The following is a 25,672-nucleotide window of genomic DNA, read 5'->3' as shown; positions in this document are numbered from 1 at the left end:
AACACATGAAAAGATGTTCAACATCACTCATTATCAGAGAAATGCAAATCAAGACCACAATGAGATACCATTTCACACCAGTCAGAATGGCTGTGATCCAAAAGTCTACAAGCAATAAATGCTGGAGAGGGTGTGGAGAAAAGGGAACTCTCCTACACTGTTGGTGGGAATGCAAACTAGTACAGCCACTAGGGAGAACAGTGTGGAGATTCCTTAAAAAATTGCAAATAGAGCTGCCTTATGACCCAGCAATCCCACTGCTGGGCATATACACTGAGGAAACCAGAATTGAAAGAGACACATGTACCCCAATGTTCATCACAGCACTGTTTATAATAGCCAGGACATGGAAGCAACCTAGATGTCCATCAGCAGATGAATAGATAAGAAAGCTGTGGTACATATACACAATGGAGTATTACTCAGCCATTAAAAAGAATACATTTGAATCAGTTCTAATGAGATGGATGAAACTGGAGCCGATTATACAGAGTGAAGTAAGCCAGAAAGAAAAACACCAATACAGTATACTGACACATATATACGGAATTTAGAATGATGACCCTGTATGTGATACAGCAAAAGAGACACAGATGTATAGAACAGACTTTTGGACTCTGAGGGAGAGGGAGAGGGTGGAATAATTTGGGAGAATGGCATTGAAACATGTATACTATAATGTAAGAAACGAAGTGCCAGTCTATGTTCAATACAGGATGCAGGATGCTTGGGGCTGGTGCATGGGGATGATCCAGAGAGATGATATGGGGTGGGAGGTGGGAGGTGGGAGGGGGATTCAGGATTGGGAGCTCGTATATGCCCGCGGTGGATTCATGTCAATGTATGGCAAAACCAATACAGTATTGTAGAGCAAGATAAAGTAAAAATAAAATTTAAAAAAAAGAATAAGGTTAATAAAGAGTTAAAATGCATATGTAAAGAAAAAAACATATATATATATATATATATATATATATATATATATATATATGTATCTCCTGTTAAATGAAGTAGCTATCATGGTCAACAAAAGAGTCAGAAATGCAGTACTTGGATGCAATCTCAAAAACGACAGAATGATCTCTGTTCATCTCCAAGGCAAACCATTCAGTATCACAGTTATCCAAGTCTATGCTCCAACCAGTAACGCTGAAGAAACTGAAGTTGAATGGTTTTATGAAGATCTACAAGACCTTTTAGAACTAATACCCAATAAAGATGTTCTTTTCATTATAGGGGACTGGAATGCAAAAGTAGGAAGTCAAGAAATACCTGGAGTAACAGGCAAATTTGGCTTTGGAATGCGGAATGAAGCAGGGCAAAGACTAATAGAGTTTTGCCAAGAGAATGCACTGGTCATAGCAAACACCCTCTTCCAACAACACAAGAAAAGACTACACATGGACATCACCAGATGGTCAACACCAAAATCAGATTGATTATATTCTTTGCAGCCAAAGATGGAGAAGCTCTATACAGTCAACAAAAACAAGACCAGGAGCTTACTGTGGCTCAGATCACGAACTCCTTATTGCCAAATTCAGACTCAAATTGAAGAAAGTAGGGAAAACCTCTAGACCATTTAGGTATGACCTAAATCAAATCCCTTATGATTATACAGTGGAAATGAGAAATAGATTTAAGGGTCTAGATCTGATAGATAGAGTGCCTGATGAACTATGGAATGAGGTTCGTACATTGTACAGGAGACAGGGATCAAGACCATCCCCATGGAAAAGAAATGCAAAAAAGCAAAATGGCTGTCTGGGGAGGCCTTACAAATAGCTGTGAAGAGAGGTGAAAAGCAAAGGAGAAAAGGAAAGATATAAGCATCTGAATGCAGAGTTCCAAAGAATAGCAAGAACAGATAAGAAAGCCTTCTTCAGCAATCAATGCAAAGAAATAGAGGGAAAGAATGGAATGGGAAAGACTAGAGATCTCTTCAAGAAAATTAGAGATACTAAGGGAACATTTCATGCAAAGATGGGCTCGATAAAGGACAGTAATGGTCTGGACCTAACAGAAGAGGAAGATATTAAGAAGAGGTGGCAAGAATACACAGAAGAACTGTACAAAAAAGATCTTCATAACCCTTATAATCATGATGATGTGATCACTAACCTAGAGCCAGACATCTTGGAATGTGAAGTCAAATGGGCCTTAGAAAGCATCACTACGAACAAAGCTAGTGGAGGTGATGGAATTCCAGTTGAGCTCTTTCAAATCCTGATAGATGATGCTGTGAAAGTGCTGCACTCAATATGCCAGCAAGTTTGGAAAACTCAGCAGTGGCCACAGGACTGGAAAAGGTCAGTTTTCATTCCAATTCCAGAGAAAGGCAATGCAAAAGAATGCTCAAACTACCACACAATTGCACTCATCTCACATGCTAGTAAAGTAATGCTCAAAATTCTCCAAGCCAGACTTCAGCAATACGTGAACCGTGAACTCCCTGATGTTCAAGCTGGTTTTAGAAAAGGCAGAGGAAGCAGAGATCAAATTGCCAACATCCGCTGGATCATTAAAAAAGCAAGAGAGTTCCAGAAAAACATCTATTTCTGCTTTATTAACTATGCCAAAGCCTTTGACTGTGTGGATCACAAGAAACTGTGGAAAATTCTGAAAGAGATGGGAATCCCAGACCACCTAACCTGCCTCTTGAGAAATCTGTATGCAGGTCAGGAAGCAACCGTCAGAACTGGACATGGAACAACAGACTGGTTCCAAATAGGAAAAGGAGTATGTCAAGGCTGTATATTGTCACCCTGCTTATTTAACTTACATGCAGAGTACATCATGAGAAATGCTGGATGGGAAGTAACACAAGCTGGAATCAAGATTGCCGGGAGAAATATCAATAACCTCAGATATGCAGATGACACCACCCTTATGGCAGAAAATGAAGAGGAGCTAAAAATCTTCTTGATGAAAGTGAAAGAGGAGAGTGAAAAAGTTGGCTTAAAGCTCAACATTCAGAAAACAAAACCAAAGATCATAGCATCTGGTCCCATCACTTCATGGGAAATAGATGGGGAAACAGTGGAAACAGTGTCAGACTTTATTTCTGGGGACTCCAAAATTACTGCAGATGGTGATTGCAGCCATGAAATTAAAAGATGCTTACTCCTTGGAAGGAAAGTTATGACCAACCTAGACAGCATATTCAAAAGCAGAGACATTACTTTGCCAACAAAAGTCTGTCTAGTCAAGGCTATGGTTTTTCCAGTAGTCATGTATGGATGTGAGAGTTGGACTATGAAAAAAGCTGAGTGCTGAAGAATTGATGCTTTTGAACTGTGGTATTGGAGAAGACTCTTGAGAGTCCCTTGGATTGCAAGAAGATCCAATCAGTCCATTCTGAAGGAGATCAGTCCTGGGTGTTCATTGAAAGGACTGATGCTGAGGCTTAAACTCCAATACTTTGGCCACCTCATGTGAAGAGTTGACTCATTGGAAAAGATCCTGATGCTGGGAGGAACTGGGGGCAAGAGGAGAAGGGGACGACAGGGGATGAGATGGCTGGATGGCATCACCAACTCGATGGACATGAATTTGGGTGAACTCCGGGAGTTGGTGATGGACAGGGAGGCCTGGCGTGCTGCGATTCATGGGGTTGCAAAGAGTCGGGCACGACTGAGAGACAGAACTGAAGTGATTCATGAAGTGTTAGGAAATATGGGATAAAGAAACATTGAATGCAGCCACAGGATAAAATTAGGCAACCTTAATATGTGGAGAATTCTATAGAAGAGAATCTAGTTTCTTCCTTAAGTATTTTATCTGGAAGAAAAAAAGAAGAGAAACATGATTAAAAAGAAAGCCTAAGATATATGTCAACCAAAAGCGATGTATAGGCCTTATTTGGATCTTGGGGAAAAAACACTTTTAATACAATTTAATTAAATTGAGCATAAACTTAAAATTAAATGATATTAAAGAGTTATTGTTCTCTCTTTTTGTCTGAGATGTTGTACTACTTCTCTGTTTGTATTTTCAAGTCCTTAATTGTGAACTATCTTCACAGGCAATATATGCTATCTGAGAGTTGTTTTAAAACACTAAAGAATTTTTTGCTTTTTTTGTCGGTAGGACTGAAGAAACAGTACCTAGAGAAAGATGATGGTTGAAGAAGCTTGATGATGGGGACACACTAATTCATTATATTATTTTTCCTAACTTGAGTGTATTTAACTATTTGCATCAGTTCAGTTCAGTTCAGTTCAGTTCAGTTCAGTTGCTCAGTCGTGTCCAACTCTTTGCAACTCCATGGACTGCAGCACATCAGGCCTCCCTGTCCATCACCAACACGTGGAGTTTACTCAAGCTCATGTCCATTGAGTCGGTGATGCCTTCCAACCATCTCATCCTTTGTCGTCCCCTTCTCCTCCTGCCTTCAATCTTTCCCAACGTCGGGATCTTTTCAAATGAGTCAGTTCTTCACATCAGGTGGCCAAAGTATTGGAGCTTCAGCTTCAGCATCAGTCCTTCCAATGAACACCCAGGACTGATCTCCTTTAGGATGGGCTCCTTGCAGTCCAAGGGACTCTCAAGAGTCTTCTCCAGCACTGCAGTTCAAAAGCATCAATTCTTTGGCGCTCAGCTTTCTTTATGGTTCAGTTCTCACATCCATACATGACTACTGGAAAAACCATAGCCTTTTCTAGACAGACCTTTGTTGGCAAAATAATGTCTCTGCTTTTTAATATGCATAGTTACATTTATTTTAAAAATGGTAACTACTCAAACTGAACTAATTTTTTTTTTTTTGCTTTTTATTTTTTTTTTTGATTTTTTTTTATTTTTTTTTAATTTTAGTTTTTTATTTTTTAAATTTTAAAATCTTTAATTCTTACATGCATTCCCAAACATGAACCCCCCTCCCACCTCCCTCCCCATAACAACTTTCTGGGTCATCCCCATGCACCAGCCCCAAGCATGCTGCATCCTGCGTCAGACATAGACTGGCGATTCAATTCACATGATAGTATACATGTTAGAATGTCATTCTCCCAAATCATCCCACCCTCTCCCTCTCCCTCTGAGTCCAAAAGTCCGTTATACACATCTGTGTCTCTTTCCCTGTCTTGCATACAGGGTCGTCATTGCCATCTTCCTAAATTCCATATATATGTGTTAGTATACCGTATTGGTGTTTTTCTTTCTGGCTTACTTCACTCTGTATGTTACTTATATTCAATAAATGTTAGCTATTGTTAAAATTTAGAGAAGGGGTCTAAAAATGCTGGAGAAGGTTCAAGTCATCATCAAATAAAGAAGCAAAGGCAAGTGGTCAGAGTGAAGGAATGATCAAAGTTGGCTAGGTTACAACTTGTGAGTAGCTGAATTACCAATGCAAACAGCAGAAAAGAGAGGACAGTTGTTTGTGGTTAGACTAAACTTAAACACTCAAATTCAGTATGTGTAAAATTGAAACCATTTTCAATTACCACAAACATTTTACCCTCTACAAACCAGTAACCTAGAAGTCAACTCCAGATCCCCTTTCTCTTCTCCTCTCATGCCTCTTGAATTCATCACTTGTGTGTGTCTTAAATTCCTTCACTTCTCTTTATCACAGGGATCATCACTCTGGTCCAAGCCACATAATTTATTGCCTGGGTTACTCTAATAAACTCTTAAGAATTATTTCTACATTGACTCTTGCTTCCACCCTACATCTGTTTTCATGTCAGCAGCTTGAGTTTTATGTTTAAATGTTTTAAACGTGCACATGATTACATCAAAACTCTGCTTCAAATCCTTCAAGTACTATGACCCCATCCACACATACCTTCTATACATATATCACATCTCTTTGGGGGTTATAGCCACTTTAACTGCTTAGGATCCTTGAACATGCCATGCCGTTTCCAAGTTGGAACTTCTGCATATTGTGTTTCCTCGGTCTAGAAAGCTTACACTCCTATTATTCTCTTCACCAAACAGACTTCTACTAATCTTTCAGATGTCTCTTGAAATATGCTGTGCTGTGCTGTTCTTGGTCTCTCAGTCATGTCCAACTCTTTGTGACCCTATGGACTGCAGCCCTCCAGGCTCCTCCATTCTTGGGATTCTTCAGGCAAGAATGATGGAGTAGGTTGCCATTCCCTTCCCCAATAAATATTATTAAAATTAAGACATTATTTTAATAGGCTATATGTTTCATGAGGGTAGAAACCTCTCATATGAGAAACCAAACTTTTCATTGTGCTTCCCACAGTACCCCTTCCTCATAGCATGCCTGATAATTGATGCTCCATAAATAATTGCAGAATATTTACAGAGGCCCTAATTCTGACTAATATAGTCTCACATTAGCTAAGGTGTTAACTCATACAATAATCTCCCAGGGTAAGACAGAACACTTTCAAAGTCTGTAAACTGGAGACACTTAGTAAATGTATATCTAGAGCTCAAGGAAGAAGCAATCTAGATGGGGTTTGACAAAAATTTTGCACTTTTTAAAAATTAAAATATAATTGATTTATGATGTTGTGTTAGTTTCAGGCACATAGCAAAGTGATTCAGATATATATATATATATATATACATATATATATAATTTTCAGATTCTTTTCCCTTATAAGTTATAACAAAATATTATTTTCTCTGTACTATACAGCAGATCCTTGTTATCTATCTATTTCTTGTATAGTAATGTGTATATGTTAATCCCGAGCTCCTAATTTATCTCTCCACCTCTTTTCCCCTTTGGTAATCATCTCTTTGTTTTCTATGTCTGTGAGTTTATTTCTGTTTTTTTAATGTAAGCTCACTTGTATCATTTTTTAATTTTTAGATTCTACATATAAATGATATCAGATTATATTTGTCTTTCTCTGTCTGACTTAGTATGACAATCTCTAGGTCCATGCATGTTGCTGCAAAAGGCATTATTTCATTCTCTTTTATCACTGAGTAATAGTCCATTGTATATATGAAGCACTTCCTCTTTATCCATTTATCTGTTGATCGATTTTTATATTGCTCCCATGTCTTGGCTATAGTAAATTGGGCTGCAATGAACACAGGGGTGCATGCATCTTTTAGAATTATGATTTTCTGTTAATATATGCCCAGGAGTGGACTTGCTAAATCATATAGTAGCTCTATTTTCAGTTTTTAAAGCAACCTACATGCTGTTCTCCATAGTGACTGTACCAATAGACATTTCTCCAAAGAATTTTGTAATAGCAATAAGACTGTTTTACAAATAGGCCAGAGGAGATAATGTCCTATATTTGAGACTAATAAAGAAGTCTACCGATTTAAGGTTATTAGTTTTGCAAATGAAATTAAAAGGACAAAGTACATCAGGAATTCCTCTAAGCATGCTCTGAAGAGTATGAAAAAGAGACTTGGGAGAACAGACACAGAAGCCCAGTGATGTGATGGAGGCTTTCTCAGTTATTCACTGGGAAGCCTGATGTGGGGGCTGGTGGGGGGGGGGGATATAAAGCAAAATTTCTAATTAAATTGAACATGAGAAGTTAAGTTCTGTCTGTAAGTAGATGGAACAGAATTATAAAAGGCCACATATGCTTATAAGTAACATAGAAGCAAGACTTGCAGGGACAAGAAGCCTTGTGTTAGTCTCTCTGTGGCTCTGAAAGCAAGAAGAAAAAAGATTAAGCCTCCTTGTGGAGATCATGTGATGACTTTCTGATCCAGCCAGAGGCAGCATTTCCATGGAAACTTCTCTTGTCTTCCTCTCATGCACACACTGCTTCCTTTCACCTAAAACAGCTACTTGAGTCTCAAAAGAGTTGTAGGGCGGCCTTGATATTTTTTCTAAATAGCAAGACAAACTCAAGCAGAATGGGAAGAAAACAGAAAGGCTGACATTCCAGCATCACATGTAGTGATGACCTTCTCTGCATCCCTGCTGCTTTTTAAGTTTTCACCTTCTTGCCTTGTTCTGCAAGTTCAAGGGGCTACTAGCTTTAAGTATGAAACAGGATAAGGGGGAAAAAACGCCTCACAGGGACAACTTTGACTTGACTCTCTTATCTTCTAGCTCTTCAACTCACTTTAGTTCAAACCACTTAGTTTTTAAGCCCCTCCATGGATTGGGTCCCTGGTGCCTCAGATGGTAAAGACCACCACCTGCAATGCAGGAGACCTGGGTTCGCTCCCTGGGTTGGGAAGATCCCCTGGAGGAGGGCATAGCAACCCACTCCAGTATTCTTGCTTGGAGAATCCCCATGGACAGAGGAGCCTGGAGGTCTACAGTCCCTGGGGTCACAAAGAGTCAGACACGACTGAGGAACTAAGCACAGCACATGGATTGGGCCCAGGTTTAAACCATTATGGTGTGGGTGCATACATGAAGCTCATGCTCCTACTCAGCAGGTCAAAAATACAGCTCTCATCTCTCTACAGTTTCCCCTGCCTGAAGTATTGTCTCCATTCTCATTTGTCTTTCCAACTTATGCCTATCCTTTAAAGCTTGACTCAGAGGATACATCTATTGAAAAACTCACGCAATATTATTTCAAACTATTCAATCATTTCTATATCCTCAGTTCTCAAAGATGTCTCTCCATTAATAGTCTGATGTTCTGATTTTCTATACTACTCATTTAAAAACTAGTGTAGTGGCAAAATGATATTTCTATCCACTCATTTCAGTTTATCTAGCGCACTATACACACAGAGACAAAAAAGTCTTGAAAGAATTTGCATGATCAATAAAAATTTGTTGAATAAATATATCAGACCTTATTCACTCACTCACTACAATGAGAACTCCTTTGCAAGATCAAATTGCAAACAAAACTTCAAATGAATTACTGATTTCTAGAACTTATGGGTGAAACAAGGTGGTGAAAGCATAAAATGAGAAAAGTACAAACTATTATATATATAATACTATATATAAATAAGCAGAAATACATATTGTGTATACATATGTAATTGTGTATATATATTAATATAACCAATTGATAATATAACCAATATTTTATAATAACTTTAGTATAACACTAAAATATTGAATCACTATGTTGTATACCTGAAACTAATAAAATATTGACAACCACCTACACTTCAATAAAAAAGTTTCCTTTCTAATGTGTCCTGTGTTTTCAATCGCCCAGTCATGTCTGTCTCTTTGTGACCCCATGGACTATAGCCCACCAGCTCCTCTGTCCATGGGATTTTCCAGGCAAAAATACTGGAATGGGTTGCCATTTCCTCCTCCAGAGGATATTCCCAAGCCAAGGATTGAACCTATGTCTCTTGATTCTCCTGCATTGGCAGACAGATTCTTTACCACTGAGCCACCTGGGAAGATTTCTTTCAAATGTTCACCAGACAATGTTTCCAAAGTAAAGTTGACGACCCAGCTATCAAAGTGATCTATCCTTAGCAATATTCAGAAAATGAGCAATTAGACAGCAAGCAGCAGCTGGCATCAAGATAATCTGGAAGCGTATCAGAAAAAGTTTTAATCTTCTGATACTTTGTATAAAATAAATAAGCTTCAGATATAAGAAATAATCTCCAGGCTGTGAAAAACGTCTCTTCCTGAAAAGCCAAATCCTACCAATGCCTTGGCCTATTTATTATTTATGGTCTTTCAGAAACAAACCATCTTACATCCAAAATCTCTAACACTACCTGACTTATCTTAATAAAGAGGCTCTTTCCTGACATGACTTCTTATTTTCAAATTGAAATATCACTAGTTATATAGTAAATTAACTGAGTTTATGTAGATCAGATGGTATTATTAGTATTATTCTAACCATAAGACTTAAACTGTTAATGGTGAATAGTGTTTCTCACTTTAACATAGGCCTATCCCACTGATGGGATATATGCCAACTCCAGAGAAAAGTTAGTCATGTGGTTTTCAGAAGATGAAAGCTTAGATAAAGGCTGAGAGGGTTTAATGCTGGAGGTGGGAGTGGTATTATATAGATCTTAGCCAAAACATGTGATAGTCACTGAGTGGGGAGCTGGGAAGGGAAGAGTGTGGCTCCATTAACCAGCTCAGGCAGACCGTGTGAGGACCGGAGGAAAAATGCTCCTGGCTGCCCTGTACTGCCTGCTATGGAGTTTCCGGACCTCTGCGGGCCACTTCCCTCGAGCCTGTGCCTCCTCCAAGAGCCTGATGGAGAAGGAGTGCTGCCCGCCCTGGGCGGGCGACGGGAGCCCCTGTGGCCGGCTCTCGGGCAGGGGCTCCTGCCAGGACGTCATTCTGTCCACGGCACCACTGGGACCTCAGTTCCCCTTCACGGGGGTGGACGACCGCGAGTCTTGGCCCTCCATCTTTTATAACAGAACCTGCCAGTGCTTTGGCAACTTCATGGGATTCAATTGCGGAAGTTGTAAGTTTGGATTTCGGGGACCCCGCTGCACAGAAAGGCGACTTCTGGTGAGAAGAAACATCTTTGATTTGAGTGTCCCAGAGAAGAACAAATTTCTTGCCTATCTCACTTTGGCAAAACATACCACCAGCCCAGACTACGTCATCCCCACGGGCACCTATGGCCAAATGAATCACGGAACAACGCCCCTGTTTAATGACGTCAGTGTTTATGACCTCTTTGTCTGGATGCATTATTATGTGTCAAGGGACACGCTGCTTGGGGACTCTGAAGTCTGGAGAGACATTGATTTTGCTCATGAAGCCCCGGGTTTCCTGCCTTGGCATAGACTCTTTTTGCTGCTGTGGGAACAGGAAATCCAGAAGCTCACCGGGGATGAGAACTTCACGATTCCATACTGGGACTGGAGAGATGCAGAAAACTGTGAGGTTTGCACAGATGAGTACATGGGAGGTCGCAACCCTGCAAACCCTAATCTGCTCAGCCCAGGATCCTTCTTTTCCTCTTGGCAGGTAAGGTGTGCAGGACATAAAATATCAAAACTTAAAAGAACCTTAGCCATCACTTCTGGCAGGTCTTCAGAAACCTCCTTTCCCATCTGTTCTTCTCCTGCCAAGCCTAGAAAATGTCCCCTGTCAAGAGCTCTCAACATACTTTGTAATTTTCCTTTATAGCACACTTCACAATTGCAGTTCCATAGAGATTTGTGTGGTTCTTTGTCCAATATCCTGTGCTTGGGTCCTAAAATCTAATCAATAAAAAAGTACTTGGTTCATCACTCTATCTCCTAGCACATAATACGATGCCAGGCAAATTGTAAGAGCTCATGAAGTATTTGTTGAACCAATGGATGAATGAGTATTTAGATGATTAAGTAAAAAAAATGATTTAGGTCAGTATTTCTGAAATTTTATTCCCAATTAAATTCAGTGTATAAATTGAAAATACAAATCTCTGGCAATATCCCAGGAATCCTATTGATAAGAATATTCAAAGGAGGATCCTGGGAAGACATCATTTAGTAAATGTCTATAGTGATTATTACCATTAGGAATTTAGGGGAATATTACTTAGATTAAATCTTCTTTTAAAAAATATGAATACTCAGGCTTAAACAGGTAAATAATGAAAATAGCTAATATTCACTGATCGATTAACAAGTGTGAGGCCCTGTTCTGAGTGGTTTTGTGCATTAATTCATTTAATAATCTTACTAACCTTCCCCGTGTTAAAGATTTAAAAAAAAAAAACTGAGGTTTAGAGATATTACATAACTTGTACAGGATATCAAAGCTAGTAAGTAGTAGAGACAAAATTTGTTCTCAGGCAGCCTGGTTGTATAACCACTCTATAATATTTCCAAGGACATATCTGCGATGATATCTTTAGCCAAAGGATCTGACCCATCCTGATTCACTTTTTAAATAGGACGCAGAAGAAACAAGCATTTTCCCTAAACATGTGTAAACTTTTGAGGTATAGGATAAGAGATCACTATTTTGAAATTTAATTTCTATTTTTCCTATTCTGATTTTTTCACTTTGGATTAGGGGCAAAAGGTAGCCAAAGAAATATGCTTTTAATTATTTATTATTTTAAAACTATAAGGTAGAAGGAATATTGTCTGCCTGTGTCCCAACCATTTCTAACACAGCACTTCTGACTAGCTGTGCTTTATGGAAATAAGCTCAATATTTAAATTAGATGGGAAGAATCTTGCCTTCTCACCTGGAACTCTGCAATTTTGAAATGTGAACTGCTTCCCAAACACCCCCCTCCCCCACCCCCCACCCCTAAACCCCACACTAAGTTCCTACAACTTCCAAATGAACCTATTGAAACTCATTGAAAATGGCCACTGTAATATCTGGTGTCACTAATGTCAGCTGTTTACCAAGAGCAAGGAGTGTATTTGTGCAGGAAAGCCTGGAAAAATGTGCTTCAAAAAAATCTATTTCAATAAGCCTTCAGACCTCCTGCCTTAATCTATATAGTGCAAAACTCATCTAACTCTCACCTCCTCTGTTACTGCTTAAAATACTGTTAAGCTTGAACATGGGATTTTTCAGTTAGTTATAATGCTTTCCCTAACTGTACAGCTTTTCTTGAGCTAGAAAAACCGGTGGATTATCTAAATTACCAAAACTTTACAACATCCACACTGAAGCTTCATAGACAAATACTAATTGATATTTAATTACGTGTGTGTGTATGTGTGTGTGTGTGTGCTCTGTTGTGCACAACTCTCTGTGACCCCATGGACTGTAGCTTGCCAGCATCCTCTGTCCATGAAATTTTTGAGGCAAAAATACTGGCGTGGGTTGTCATTTCCTCCTTCAAGAGATCATCCTGACCTAGGGACTGAACCCATGCCTCCTGCATCTCCTGTACTGGCTGGCAGATTCTTTACCACTGAGCCATCTGGGAAGCCACTTAATTACATGAGAAGTAGCAAATTATGTTAACTTTTTCGATTCATTTATTGATTATTGAGTGGAATTTTTCTCTTTTTTCTTTACGATTGTATTCAACTTTACTTCTAAATAATTTTATTTGTGTCTAGTATGTAAACACTGGGTTAAAATAGTTGCAGCATTAGATTTAACATCATTCTATGATTAAACCACTGTGGAGTAACTGGTGTTAAAAATAAAATTAGGAAATACAGAGGACAAAGACCACTGAAGAAAAGTCAGCAAACAATAATTTAAGTAAGGAAGGTGAAAAGAGTGAACATTTATGTCCACCTGCTGTGAGCAGTGTTGCTATGTGTGGTTACAGTCAAACTCAGTTCTAGCTGGCTATTTCCATTCCTTTGCACATTTCTGGTTAAAGTCCTTTAAAAATGAAGATCAGTTATTTATATCGATTTAATGCAATTAAATCAATGCAACTGACCTAACTCCGAGAGATGGGGAAGGACAGGGAAGCCTGCATGCTACAGCCCATGGGGTCGCAAAGAGTGGGACGTGACTCTGCAGCTGAACAACAGCAACAACGCAGCAGTTCTCAGTATCTTCTAAATCACTCACTTAAGAACTTAAAACTTTTTATGTGCTCCACCATCTACCTTCTGCCAGAAAATCATATTCAGGAGGTCCACTGTGAAGTTCAAGCACCTGTATTTTTAAAACCTTCTACTGTAATTCTAATGCAGAGCCAGCCCTAAGAATGACTGATTTAATTAATATGGAAATTGTTTTGGTATCTCTTTCACTTTACAAACTTAGGTTCTATAATAAACATATCACTGATTGAAATGCTTTTGCCTGAATTGAACACTCAAATAAAAAAACTAGACTGTGTGAGATGGTGAGACTAAATAGCTTCCACACTTGGTGAATTCATTAATATTTTCCTAAGTAGTTATACTCAGCCCCTTTGGTAAAAAAAAAAAAAAAGCCTTCTTCTTTTCCTTGATTTCAAATATCTTTGAAATATCCTTGAAATATCTTTCAACTATCACACACAAAAAATGGAGTTTTCAGAAGTTCATAGAATTTATTAACTCTTAGCTGAGAGACTGCCGTTAGTCTGTAGTGTTGGACCTACATTTTGTAAAACATAGTGAGGCCCCCAAAGGTACAATAATTTGCCTAAGGTGACACAGCTGAAGGCAAAAAACACCAGTGCTTCCGACTCCAGTGCTATTTCAAGTCGACCATGCAGGTTCCTATTTATAAAGGGCCATTTAGGCTGAGAAAGGATCAAACGAGCCACTAATTCACGGATGTAAATTCTAACTTGTAGTCACTTTAACTCTCAAAGTCACTTGCACAGACGACTGCAGCAGATATTCTGAAGTAGTCCTTTTCATTCACGTTATAGTGAAAATATTCCATTAGGTGTTTATTCACAGCCCTTATTCAAGTAGAATTGACCTTCCCTCTTGTGTATTATTACACTTTGTACAGATTTTATAACATAGTACCTATAATTCTTCAGGTTTTCAGACCTGTCTTTATCTAATAGACTGCCAGCTGTTCCAATGTAGAAACCATTTATAATTTATCTTTATATCCACAGAACCCAGGAACATAATCTATACATAGAATGGGCTTTATCAGTATATGCTAAATTGAACAAAATTGAAAACCATAGAAACATTAGCTCCAGTGCTAACACATGTAAAACTAGACTCTGTATAGACATAGCTAGATTTCTAGAACGTTAAACCATAACCATAACCTTAACTACTGGATAACCAAGGCCAAGAAAACAATGATGCCAAAAATAAGCAGCAATTTATAACCTAGAATAAAACATTTTTGGTAGCTTTCTCTAGGTGTGTGTATGTGTTTGTGTGTGTGCAAAGAAAGAAAGCACACATAGAGAAGATCAAGCATGTTATAACCCAATCTGAGTTTTAAGTGAGACTAATAATATTTACTGACAAGTTTTATTATTAAATAAAGTAACACATTAAAAAGCATTACTTAATTACTAAATGTTACCTTTTATAGAAAGCTTATTTTCAGTATTCATATCTCCTTTGTATATTTGTTCACTTATTTATTTATTTATTTGGTTTGTTTAATTCCAAAAGCTTTTAAACTAGAAGCATGTTTAAAGTGCTCCTGAATTAAAGCAGTTCCCTGATTTTGGAGGTTGTTGGGGGGGGGGGGTGGCGGCGAACTATGCTCAACACAATTAGATCCAATGTTATGCAAGCAGCAGATGAGCTAGCTGTAAGAAGAAAAGGTATTTCAAGAATAGCTGTTATGATGGATCAAAATAAAGAGAAAAAATCATTTCCAAGATGATGGACATGAGTGAAGTATGGCCAGGGAATTCACTCATCAGGTGAAAAGCACATCACATGGAAGCAAACAGTAGGAAGAAAAAAGTTACAATTCAGCAGAGAGTCATGGGTTTTAGGTAACCATGGCAACAGTTAGGTGAAATAACAGCTTCTCTTTTTTCTTTATGAAAAAGATTCTGTGGAATGTCATATGTTTTACATTCTTTTAGATAAACCTCTAATGCCATAATAGAATTTTTGCTTCTAAAGCTTTTAATAACTGGGCTTTTTTTCCCTGCTATTTCTTTAAAGTTAAGAGAACACTAAGCTCACCTTCTCCATTAATACATCCATTTCTTCTTCTTCTTTTTCATTTGACTTGGGACACTTGATTTTTCTCTACATTATATAAGTCACCTTTGTTGAAACAGAAAAAAAAAACAAATTCCTCATCAGAAGACTTTTGTCACCAGATTCTACCTCTGCCAATTATCTGATGATATTGGACAAGTTATTTGTAATCTTTGACTTTTGGCTTCTTTTCTCAACAGAAAAAAATGGGGTGCAATTAAGATATATGTGTGCTTTCTGTACTAATGAAAATACTAAGCTGAATGGAAAGCAAATTAATGAAGTGGAAAGGGATAGTCTTTTGAGCCATAAAAACATGACTTTTGTAACTCACTTAGCTACTAGAGAAGTTACTTAATTATGTGAGAACTTTTCCCCCTGAAAATTAGAATAATATATTTTAAAGCATTATTCTGAAGGGATTCAATGAAAACTGTTAATGTAAAATGACTAGTTTAGTATCTGACATATTCTTTGAATTTTAAGTATGGAATTATTATCACAATATATCCTCATATGATATATTGATGATAGCTATTATAATAATGATTATTCATCTTGTGTGATAGAGTCAGGGTTAACAATTTGGTGGCCTGCCTAATAGTCTTGTATGCAATAATATAATAGCTGTCATTATTAAACAGTCTCTACTTGGCATTATATACTAAGTGCTTTACATAGGTAAAATTATTTGATCCTTCATAAAAAGTTGTTACAGTCCCCATTTACAGATGAAAAACCTTGATAGTAGGAGTTTATGTAATTTGCTCACTTTGGAAACCATATCTAATTGCAATCTCCATGATGATAGCTAATGCTAATGCTTTCTCCTACCCTGCCTCCCCTTCTATATCAAATGTAAGAACAATAATTTAAGATTTATTTCAAATTATTTCTGGAACTGGGGTAGATTTACTCATTGTTACTAATACATTTAGCCATGTGAACATTTAATCTCTTGGCAGTTGTGATTTAAGCAAATTAGCTTCATTCAAACCTCTAATTTAACTGAGTCTACTGCAGGAGTCTTCTAGGCAGTAGGATTTTTTAGATCTTTTAAAAATATCTGGGTATGATTTATTTTTCAAACAGGAATGAAAATGCTTCCATCTATATACATGCTGCGATGGGTAGTTAATTAACACTATAAAGGGATCCAATATATTACGTTTAATGCAAAAACTGTTGTTCCATCCCTAAGTTGTATCTGACTATTTGCTATCCCATGGACTCCATACATCAGGCTTCCCTGTCCTTCAGTATCCCCCAAAGCAAAGTAATGTTTCTGCTTTTCAATATGCTGTCTAGATTTGTCAGAGCTTTTCTGCCAAGGAGCAAGTGTCTTTTAACATCATGGCTGCAGTCACCATCTGCAGTGATTTTAGAGCCCAAGAAAATAAAGTCTGTCACTGTTTCCACTGTTTTGCTGTGAAGTGATGGGACTGGATGCCATGATCTTAGTTTTCTGAATGTTGACTTTTAAGTAAGCTTTTTCACTCTCTTCTTTCACCTTTATCAAGAAGCTCTTTAGTTCACTTTCTGCCATAAGGGTGGTATCGTTTGTATATCTGAGGTTATTGATTTTTCACATGATATACTCTGATACAAGTTAAATAAGCAAGATGACAATATACAGCCTTGATGTACTCCTTTCCCAATTTTAAACTAGTCTGTTATATATATTTAATGCATATTTAAATATAAATAATGTGTTTAAGTATATTTTAAAAATAAACACATGTAAATATGATATATATTAACATTATATTTATTATATCATATTACATTTGAAGAAATTGAGACTTAGCAAGCCTAAATAATATATTCATCGACACATTGCTAATAAGTCGCTGAACCAGAATTGAAGCCCACACCAATGTGAATCTGGAACCTAATTTTTTTTCTAACACACAACCCTTGAATTAATAAGTGATATCTTTGTGACTGGAAATTAAAAGCTTCTCTAAGTGTCTGTTGTGTAACATAGCAGCACCCATTCCTGGGGAGCAAGGCTCATTCAGTTCTATTTGATGGTGGTTTTACTTGATGGTATTTGTGGTAAAGAACCTGCCTGCCAATGCAGGAGACATAAGATGTAGGTGTGATCCCTAGGTCAGAAAGATTCCCTGGGGGAGGGCATGGCAACCCACCCCAATATTCTTGCCTGGAGAATGGACAGAGGAGCCTGGTGGGCTATAGTCCATGACATTGCAGAGTTGGACATGACTGAAGTGACTGAGCACAACATAACTTGATTTTACGTTCTTATAGATTGCCAACTCACTGGAGTAGGACACTGATAGGATTGCCTTGATTATTCTTAACAGTGATATAAACAGCTAAGCAAGAAGACTGACTTTAAAAATATTGTTTGATGTACCTTGCCTGTTGCCATAAATTAATCATGATACAGGGCTTTAGATCCTACCAGCCTTTTACACTCTTCCACACTCAGGTTCCTTATCATTAAAATAGGAATAAAATGATATCAACCTACAAGATCATTTGTGAATTTTAGAAAGTATACACAAAGATACCCTTCCTGTTGAGAGTGAGGACTCAATATATGTTTAACACAAATGATACATTTTTGAAAATATCTTTTAGGGCCAATGTTGGTACCAATAACAGAACTAGGAAAAAATGGTGTTCAACACATGTTGGTAGTTGAAGAGTCACTGATTCTTCCATTGATTTTTTTTTTAAATTATTCTATCAAATATTTATAGAGTCTCTATTCTAGATTCTGGGGATGAACAAAAATGAAAAAAAAAGTTATCTTCATGGAGATATTACTTTTTTAAAAAAAGGAGGTGCTACTGACTATCAAGGGAGATTAAAATGAGTCAAGTTTGAGTTTGACAAACAACCCTATTATCTTACTCAGTGGGCACAGGCCACTTATGGATTAAGTGCTATTGTGAATAGTCACAAATGGCAAGGTGAGCTCTCCTGTACTTTATGCTTCAATTTAAGTTTGTTATCTTGCTACCTGTTTAATTGCCCTCATGGAACTTAAGGCATCGATGATTTTCAGTTGAGGAATTAACTTACATACCACTGAGAAAAAAAAATCTGCTAATTAAATTATAATGTGATATTTTTAATCACTTAGCATTTTTATGTTGTATTTATTGGAAGAACTCCTTTTGACTTATCAAATATTTTGATCATAGTTTATTCTTCTGCCAGCATGTAAGTGAGGTAACTCAGCTGGTAAAGAATCCACCTGTAATGCAGGAGACCTCGGTTCGATTCCTAGGTCAGGAAGATCCCTTGGAGAAGGGATAGGCTGCCCACTCCAGTATTTTTGGGCTTTCCTGGTGGCTCAGACAGTAAAGAATCCTCCTGCAATGTTGGAGACCTGGATTCAATCCCTGGGTTGGGAAGATACCCTGGAGAAAGGAATAGCTACCCACCCCAGTACTCTGGCCTGGGGAATTCCACGGACAGAGGAGCCTGGCAGGCTGCAGCCCATGGGGTCACAAACAGTCAGAGATGACTGAGTGACTTTCACATACAAACGAAATTGTAAGCAAAATAATTTGGCGAAGGATCTCTAACTTCTTCAGATTTTAGAGTCAGACAATTCTGAATTACTTTTTAAGTCACAGTTGACTTTTTAATTTTTTTTTTTTTCAAAATATTGGTTTAACCTTGAAGACTAAGTAGAATATCAGATAAACTGTAAGGAATGGATGTGCTTAGGCAGAAATGAAGGCATGGATGGAGAAGCGCAGGTGAGGCACAGAGAAGAGTAGCCAGTCCGACTTCCTCAGTTGGATCATAGAATTTGTAAACAAATAGAGATTCAAGATGTATTCTGGAGGTAGAATTGACAAGTTTGGCTGATGATTTCAATGTGAAAAATAAAGGGGAACAAAATACAGATGATAACAGTCTTTGGTTACAAAATGAAGATTTATGGACTTCTGGTTTAAGTTTCAGGATAGTTGATGTGACTGGAAGTATAGGGAGACAATTTTTTAACCTTGTTTTAATTTCAAGGTTTTTTTCATTTTTTAACTTCTTTTTAAATTTAATTTTTATAGTAAAGTGGCTCGGTGGTAAAGAACACACTTGCCAGTGCAGGAGACACAGGTTTAATCCCTGGGTCAGGAAGATCCCCTGGAGAAGGAAATGACAACCCACTCCAGTATCCTTTGGTGGGAAATCCCATGGACAGAGGAGCCTGGTGGGCTAAAGTCCATGGGGTCAAAAGACTCAAACACAGCTTAGCAACTCAACAATAATAACATAGCCGATTTACAAGGCTGTGCTAGTTTCAGGTGTACCCCTAAGGGATTCAGTTATACGTGCATATATATCTTATTTCAGATTTTTCCCCTTATTAGCTATTAGGAAGGAACACATTTTTTTTTAAATACTACATTTTAAATGCTTGTGAGGTAACACTGAAATATGAAGTCAGAGATGGATATATAGGATTAGAGCTCAGAAGAGAGCTTTTGAACTTGAGATAGCAATCAGAAAGTTCTTATCATGCAGTGGCATGTAAGCCATGAAACTGGTTATTATAGCCAAGGAGGCAGATAGAGACAGAATTAAAAGAAGAGGGTACAGACCTGAACTCTGGGCCATGGCTAGCTTCACAGGCATATGCCCAGTGAAGTTACACAATGGATGTTTAGCAAATGTTTGTCAAATTAATTTTCCTAACAAATATCTGACAACAATTATATGAAGTAATTATTATTATTTGTTCAATGAGATCTATGGAATTCATTTTCTTAAGTGGTAGAAAATCATTTTCTTTTCCTATTTCCTCCTAGTCTTAAGTGGCAAGACTAGAACTGCGGTCTGAGCTGTAACTTTCGTGGGTTACAGCTACTCTGCAAGCGTCAGAAAGCTGCTTCCTTCAGCAATTTAAGACATGAATCTCCTGCTGATTAGACATCCAAACACCCAACATCCAAATAAGGAATCCCAACCTCCCTACCTTCCCCCTTTTACAACACTCATTTAACACAAAGGCGTTCTGTGCAGATCATCTGCAGCAGACTGGAGGAGTACAACAGTCGTCAGGCTTTATGCAACGGGACGTCTGAGGGACCATTACTGCGCAATCCTGGAAACCACGACAAAGCCAGGACCCCGAGGCTCCCCTCCTCGGCTGATGTGGAGTTTTGCCTGAGTTTGACCCAGTATGAATCAGGTTCCATGGATAAAGCTGCCAACTTCAGCTTTAGAAATACCCTGGAAGGTAAACACTTTATCTTTTTTTTTTTTTTCACTCATTTAAATTTTCTGTTTTTCTGAGTTTATGTTTATAAACTCTTATCCAAAACCCTGGGCCCAGAAGTGTTTGAGAATATGATAATATAAATATAACCAATCACTCTAGCAGAACGTGGGTGGCACACATATTCCAAAACATGAATAAATCTTCAGCAAATTATATGACTGTACCTACTGTGGCAGGAAACAGGAACAACAGGCAGCCGACTGGAGAATAAAGTCCGGTTTCACCACTAAAATATATGGATGCCAAACGAAACAACACATTGTTAGAATTTTTGTATTTTGGAATCATAGATAGAGGACTGTGGACCTATCACATTTTTCTACCTTTTAGTATTTTTATCTAGTTTAAAATATTCTGAACACAAGCTGCTTTGAGACAAGTCCATGTTCTTAACTGTAATAAGGATAAAATCCAGAGGTCAGGTTAAGGTCCCATCCTGTTATCCCTCAAGTTTTCTGTGCTTTATCAGAGATCCCCTTTTACAGCCTCTTCTAAGGCCTACTTACTTCTCCTGCAAAGCTCTCAACCTTGGTTGCACCTTCCCTTAAGTACCTGCTCATCCTTCTCGGCTCGGCGCCATCTCAGTCTTGAGAACGCATCTCTGCCACCTCAATTTTCACTGTGGAAACAAACCTACAAACAAAGGAAAACAGGAACATTCACTCAAGTTACAGATTTAATTTGAGTTCCAGGAAGTCACAGGCTGCCAATTCGTGGTAAGGCAGATACTCAAAATTTACCACTGGATATTTTACCTCTTTGGCACCTTGTCATGCAGATGAAACTTTCTCTTTTCCTATTTCCTCCTAAACCTCCTTAACTTTATGCTTGATTCTCGACACTGTGGTTTCTGCTGTGTCCTCTAACTTCTGTTGCTGAGCTACGCAGAATAGTTTCATTGCCTCTTTCATTTTCCTGTATTCTTTTAATCCCGAACACCTTAGAGCCTTGCTTTTTCCCAGAAGAATTTAAATAAGGAGAGTATCACCCTAAAGAGAACATGGTGCAGCTATTAAAATAAAAATTTTGTTTATTTTCCTTAAATAGTGTTAGTAATTAATGTTTTCCAGTAAATCACCATGTGCAAGGCACCATGCCAAAGATTCTGTGTAGCGCTCTGTCTCAATTCTTACAACCATCCTCCGAGGAAGTAGCATTGTTATTTCCCATTTAAAGAGAGGAAACAAGATTAGAGATATTAAGTACTTTGGCTACCATCCATTTGATAAGTGGCAGAGCTAAATATGTTCCTAGATTTGCCAAGTGCCAAAATCCAAGAGTCCTTTCTATTGCACTCTGATGACCCTGAGTGAGTTGAACATTTCTTGAAGGCTGAATATCAAGCTGGTCCTACAATAATATAACATGAGAAAGCAATGTATGGTGCGCGAGAGTCTGAACCTACAAGCTAAGAGAAAGGAACACAGACAAGTTGGCGGTCACCGCATGGGAGGACTGGGCACACTGTTGGTATTTGTAGGGGTTAATAGCTAGATTCCAGATGTTGACTTAAAGACATTATAAAGCAGGGCTTGATTCTCAAGGGAATTATAGTCCATTACAGGTTCAGTCAGTTCAGTTGCTAAGTTGTGTTTGACTCTCTGCGACCTCCTGGACTGCAGCACGCCAGGCCTCCCTGTCCATCACCAATATCTGGAGTTTACTTTTGAGTCAGTGATGGTGATGAATCCAGACATCTCATTCTCTGTCGTCCCCTTCTCCTCCTGCCTTCAATCTTTCCCAGCATCAGGGTCTTTTCCAGCTTGATTCCAGCTTGATTCCAGCTTGTGGTTCGTCCAGCCCAGTGTTTCTCATAATGTACTCTGCATATAAGTAAAATAAGCAAGGTGACAACATACAGCCTTGATGTACTGCTTTCCCTATTTGGACCAGTGAACTGAAATGGACTGGAATGGGTGATTTTAACTCAGATGACCATTATATCTACTACTTTGGGAAAGAATTCCTTAGAAGAAATGGACTAGTCATCATAGTCAACAAAAGATTCTGAAATGCAGTTCAGTTCAGTTTAGTTCAGTCGCTCAGTCATGTCTGACTCTTTGAGACCCCATGAACTGCAGCACACGAGGCTTCCCTGTCCATCACCAACTCCCAGATCCTACACAAACTCATGTCTATTGAGTGGGTGATGCCATCCAACCATCTCATCATTTGTCATCCCCTTGTTCTCCTGCCCTCAATCTTTCCCAGCATCAGGGTCTTTTCCAATGAGTCAACTCTTTGTGTGAGGTGGGCAAAGTATTGGAGTTTCAGCTTCAACATCAAACCTTCCAATGAACACTCAGGACTGATCTCCTTTAGGATGGACTGGTTGGATCTCCTTGCAGCCTAAGGAACTCTCAAGAGCCTACTCAACACCACACTTCAAAAGCATCAATTCAGCTTTCTTTATAGTCCAACACTCACATCCATACCTGACTACTAGAAAAACCATAGGCTTGGCTAGACGGACCTTTGTTGGTAAAGTATGTCTCTGCTTTTGAATATGCTCTCTAGGTTGGTCATAACTTTCCTTCCAAGGAGTAAACGTCTTAATTTCATGGCTACAGTCACCATCTGCAGTGGTTTTGGAGCCCCCCAAAATAGTCAGTCACTGTTTCCACTGTTTCCCCATATATTTGCTAAGAAGTGATGGGACCGAATGCCATGATCTTAGTTTTCTGAATGTTGAGCTTTAAGCCAACTTTTTCACTCTCCTCTTTCACTTTCATCAAGGCTCTTTAGTTCTTCTTCACTTTCTGCCATAAGGGTGGTGTTATCTGTATATCTGAGGTTTTTGATATTTCTCCCAGCAATCTTGATTTCAGCTTGTGCTTCATCTAGTCCAGCGTTTCTCACAATATACTCTGCATAGAAGTTAAATAAGCGGGGTGACAATATACAGCTTTGATGTGCTCCTTTTCCTATTTGGAACCAGTCTTTTGTTCCATGTCCAGTCTGAAATGCAGTACTTGGATGCAATCTCAAAAACGACAGAATGATCTCTGTTCATTTCCAAGGCAAACCATCGGATATCACAGTAATCCAAATCAATGCCCCGATCAGTAATGCTGAAAAAGCTGAAGTTGAATGGTTCTATGAAGACCTACAAGACCTTCTAGAACTAGCACCAAAAAAGATGTCCTTTTCACTATAGGGGACTGGATTGCAAAAGTAGGAAGTCAAGAAATACCTGGAGTAACAGGCAAATTTGGCCTTGGAGTACAGAATGAAGCGGGCAAAGGCTAACAGAGTTTTGCTAAGAGAACACACTGGTCATAGCAAACACCCTCTTCCAACAACACAGGAGAAGACTCCACACATGGACATCACCGGATGGTCAATACCAAAATCAGATTGATTATATCCTTTGCAGCCAAAGATGGAGAAGCTTTATACAGTCAGCAAAAACAAGACTGGGAACTGACTGTGGCACAGACCAGGAACTCCTTATTGCCAAATTCAGACTCAAATTGAAGAAAGTCAGGAAAACCACTAGACCATTCAGGTATGACCTACATCAAATCCCTTATGATTATACAGTGGAAGTGACAAATAGATTCAAGGGATTAGATCTGATAGAGTGCCTGAAGAACTATGGACAGAGGTTTGTGACATTATACAGGAGGCAGGGATCAAGACCTTTACAGGTTATTCAGACATATTTTCTAACAGTGAGAAAGCATGAACTTTGTTATTTGGGAAATTAGGCTTATCTTAAAAATAACGTAGGGATCCTCATTTCTCTGGATCTCAAGTCAAAAAAGAAAAGTGGCTTGAGTCATGTCAACAGAGCCAGTGGCTTTCAAATAAGTTTCTAATGTGCAGAATCAGTAGAGGACATCACGCTTATTGTAAATAATTTGTTAATACTAATGTTATGTTTGTAAATTATTTTTTCCTATAAAGCATTCTTATGTACACACAATCTAGTATTCTTTCTTGAGGAGAGAAAGGACATTATACAACATAATATTAATAAGTATTCAATGTGTGTTTGATGATGAAAACACAAATATTATCTAAAACTCTTCCAATTGCACCTAACCCAACACTTAGTTTGTCTATACCAATTTTATGAAGCTTATTTACTGGTAGCAAGATGTCAGAAAACATTGATCTCAGCCACCAGCAAGAGCTTTTCCTTACAAGGGACACATTTATTTATTCTTATCTTTAAACTTTTACTAAGAAATAATGTTAAGCTTAAACAGAAAAATTACAACAATAAAATCTGTAAAAAACCACACATATGCTTTCTATTCAGATTCACTTACTGTTTACATTTTAAGTTTTCTTTCTCTCATTCACACATATCCTTTCTACTCATATTTGCTTACTGTTTACATTTTATCTTTTTTTTTTCTTTCTTATTCTGAACCATCTGAGGATAAATTGCATAGATACATTGCAAGGGTAAAAAATGCTTTACCCTTGGATATTTCACTGTATCATTCTCTTATATAAGCACAGAACAGTTAACAACTTCAGTAAATTCTGTATAGGTGTAATGCTTTAATTTGCTGTTTATATTGTAATATTTTTAATTCACTAATAATATCCTTTATATCATTTTTTCTTCTCTGTAACAGGCTTTAGTCTAGGGTCAGGTGACATTTAGTTGTTCTGTCTCTTTGAGTTTCTTTTAATCTGAAATATTTTCACAACCTTTTCTTAAAGGAGATTCACAACTTTTAGAGAATATAGTCTTCCAATTTTTAATAAAATGTTCCTACTTTTAGTGGGTGGGCCTCCCAGATGACTCAGTGGTAAAACACCTACCTGCCAGTGCAGGAGACTCTGGAGATGTGGGTTCAGTCCCTGGATCGGGAAGATCCTTTGGAGTAGGAAGTGGCAACCAGTCCAGTATTCTTGCTTGGAAAACTCCATGGACAGAGGAACCCTGGTGGTTGTAGTCCATGGAGTTGCAAAGAGTTGGACATGACCGAGCATGCACATAACACATTTTAAATAGAATTT

At 38.1% G+C, this 25,672-nt stretch overlaps 2 protein-coding genes across 2 annotated transcripts in view; one reads left to right on the top strand and one right to left on the bottom strand.

Moving 5' to 3' along the window:
* Positions 1-21,634, bottom strand: part of GRM5 (glutamate metabotropic receptor 5) — a 786,169-nt gene extending 764,535 nt beyond the window's left edge. Inside the window, exons 1-3 of the mRNA XM_069564782.1 lie at positions 21,448-21,634; positions 21,245-21,325; positions 20,857-20,918 (exon numbers count right to left, since the gene is read on the bottom strand). The gene's annotated coding sequence lies outside the window, so the exon portion shown is untranslated. The remainder of the gene's footprint in view (positions 1-20,856; positions 20,919-21,244; positions 21,326-21,447) is intronic.
* The window catches only part of TYR (tyrosinase), a 113,340-nt gene continuing 97,676 nt past the window's right edge, over positions 10,009-25,672 (top strand). Inside the window, exons 1-2 of the mRNA XM_069564781.1 lie at positions 10,009-10,846; positions 20,434-20,650. Of these exons, the coding sequence (XP_069420882.1) occupies positions 10,028-10,846; positions 20,434-20,650 (1,036 nt within the window). The 5' untranslated portion in view covers positions 10,009-10,027. The remainder of the gene's footprint in view (positions 10,847-20,433; positions 20,651-25,672) is intronic.

This window comes from Ovis canadensis, chromosome 21 (assembly GCF_042477335.2).
Source record: "Ovis canadensis isolate MfBH-ARS-UI-01 breed Bighorn chromosome 21, ARS-UI_OviCan_v2, whole genome shotgun sequence".
NCBI lineage: Eukaryota > Metazoa > Chordata > Mammalia > Artiodactyla > Bovidae > Ovis > Ovis canadensis.
This window is presented reverse-complemented; position numbering and strand designations above follow the sequence as displayed.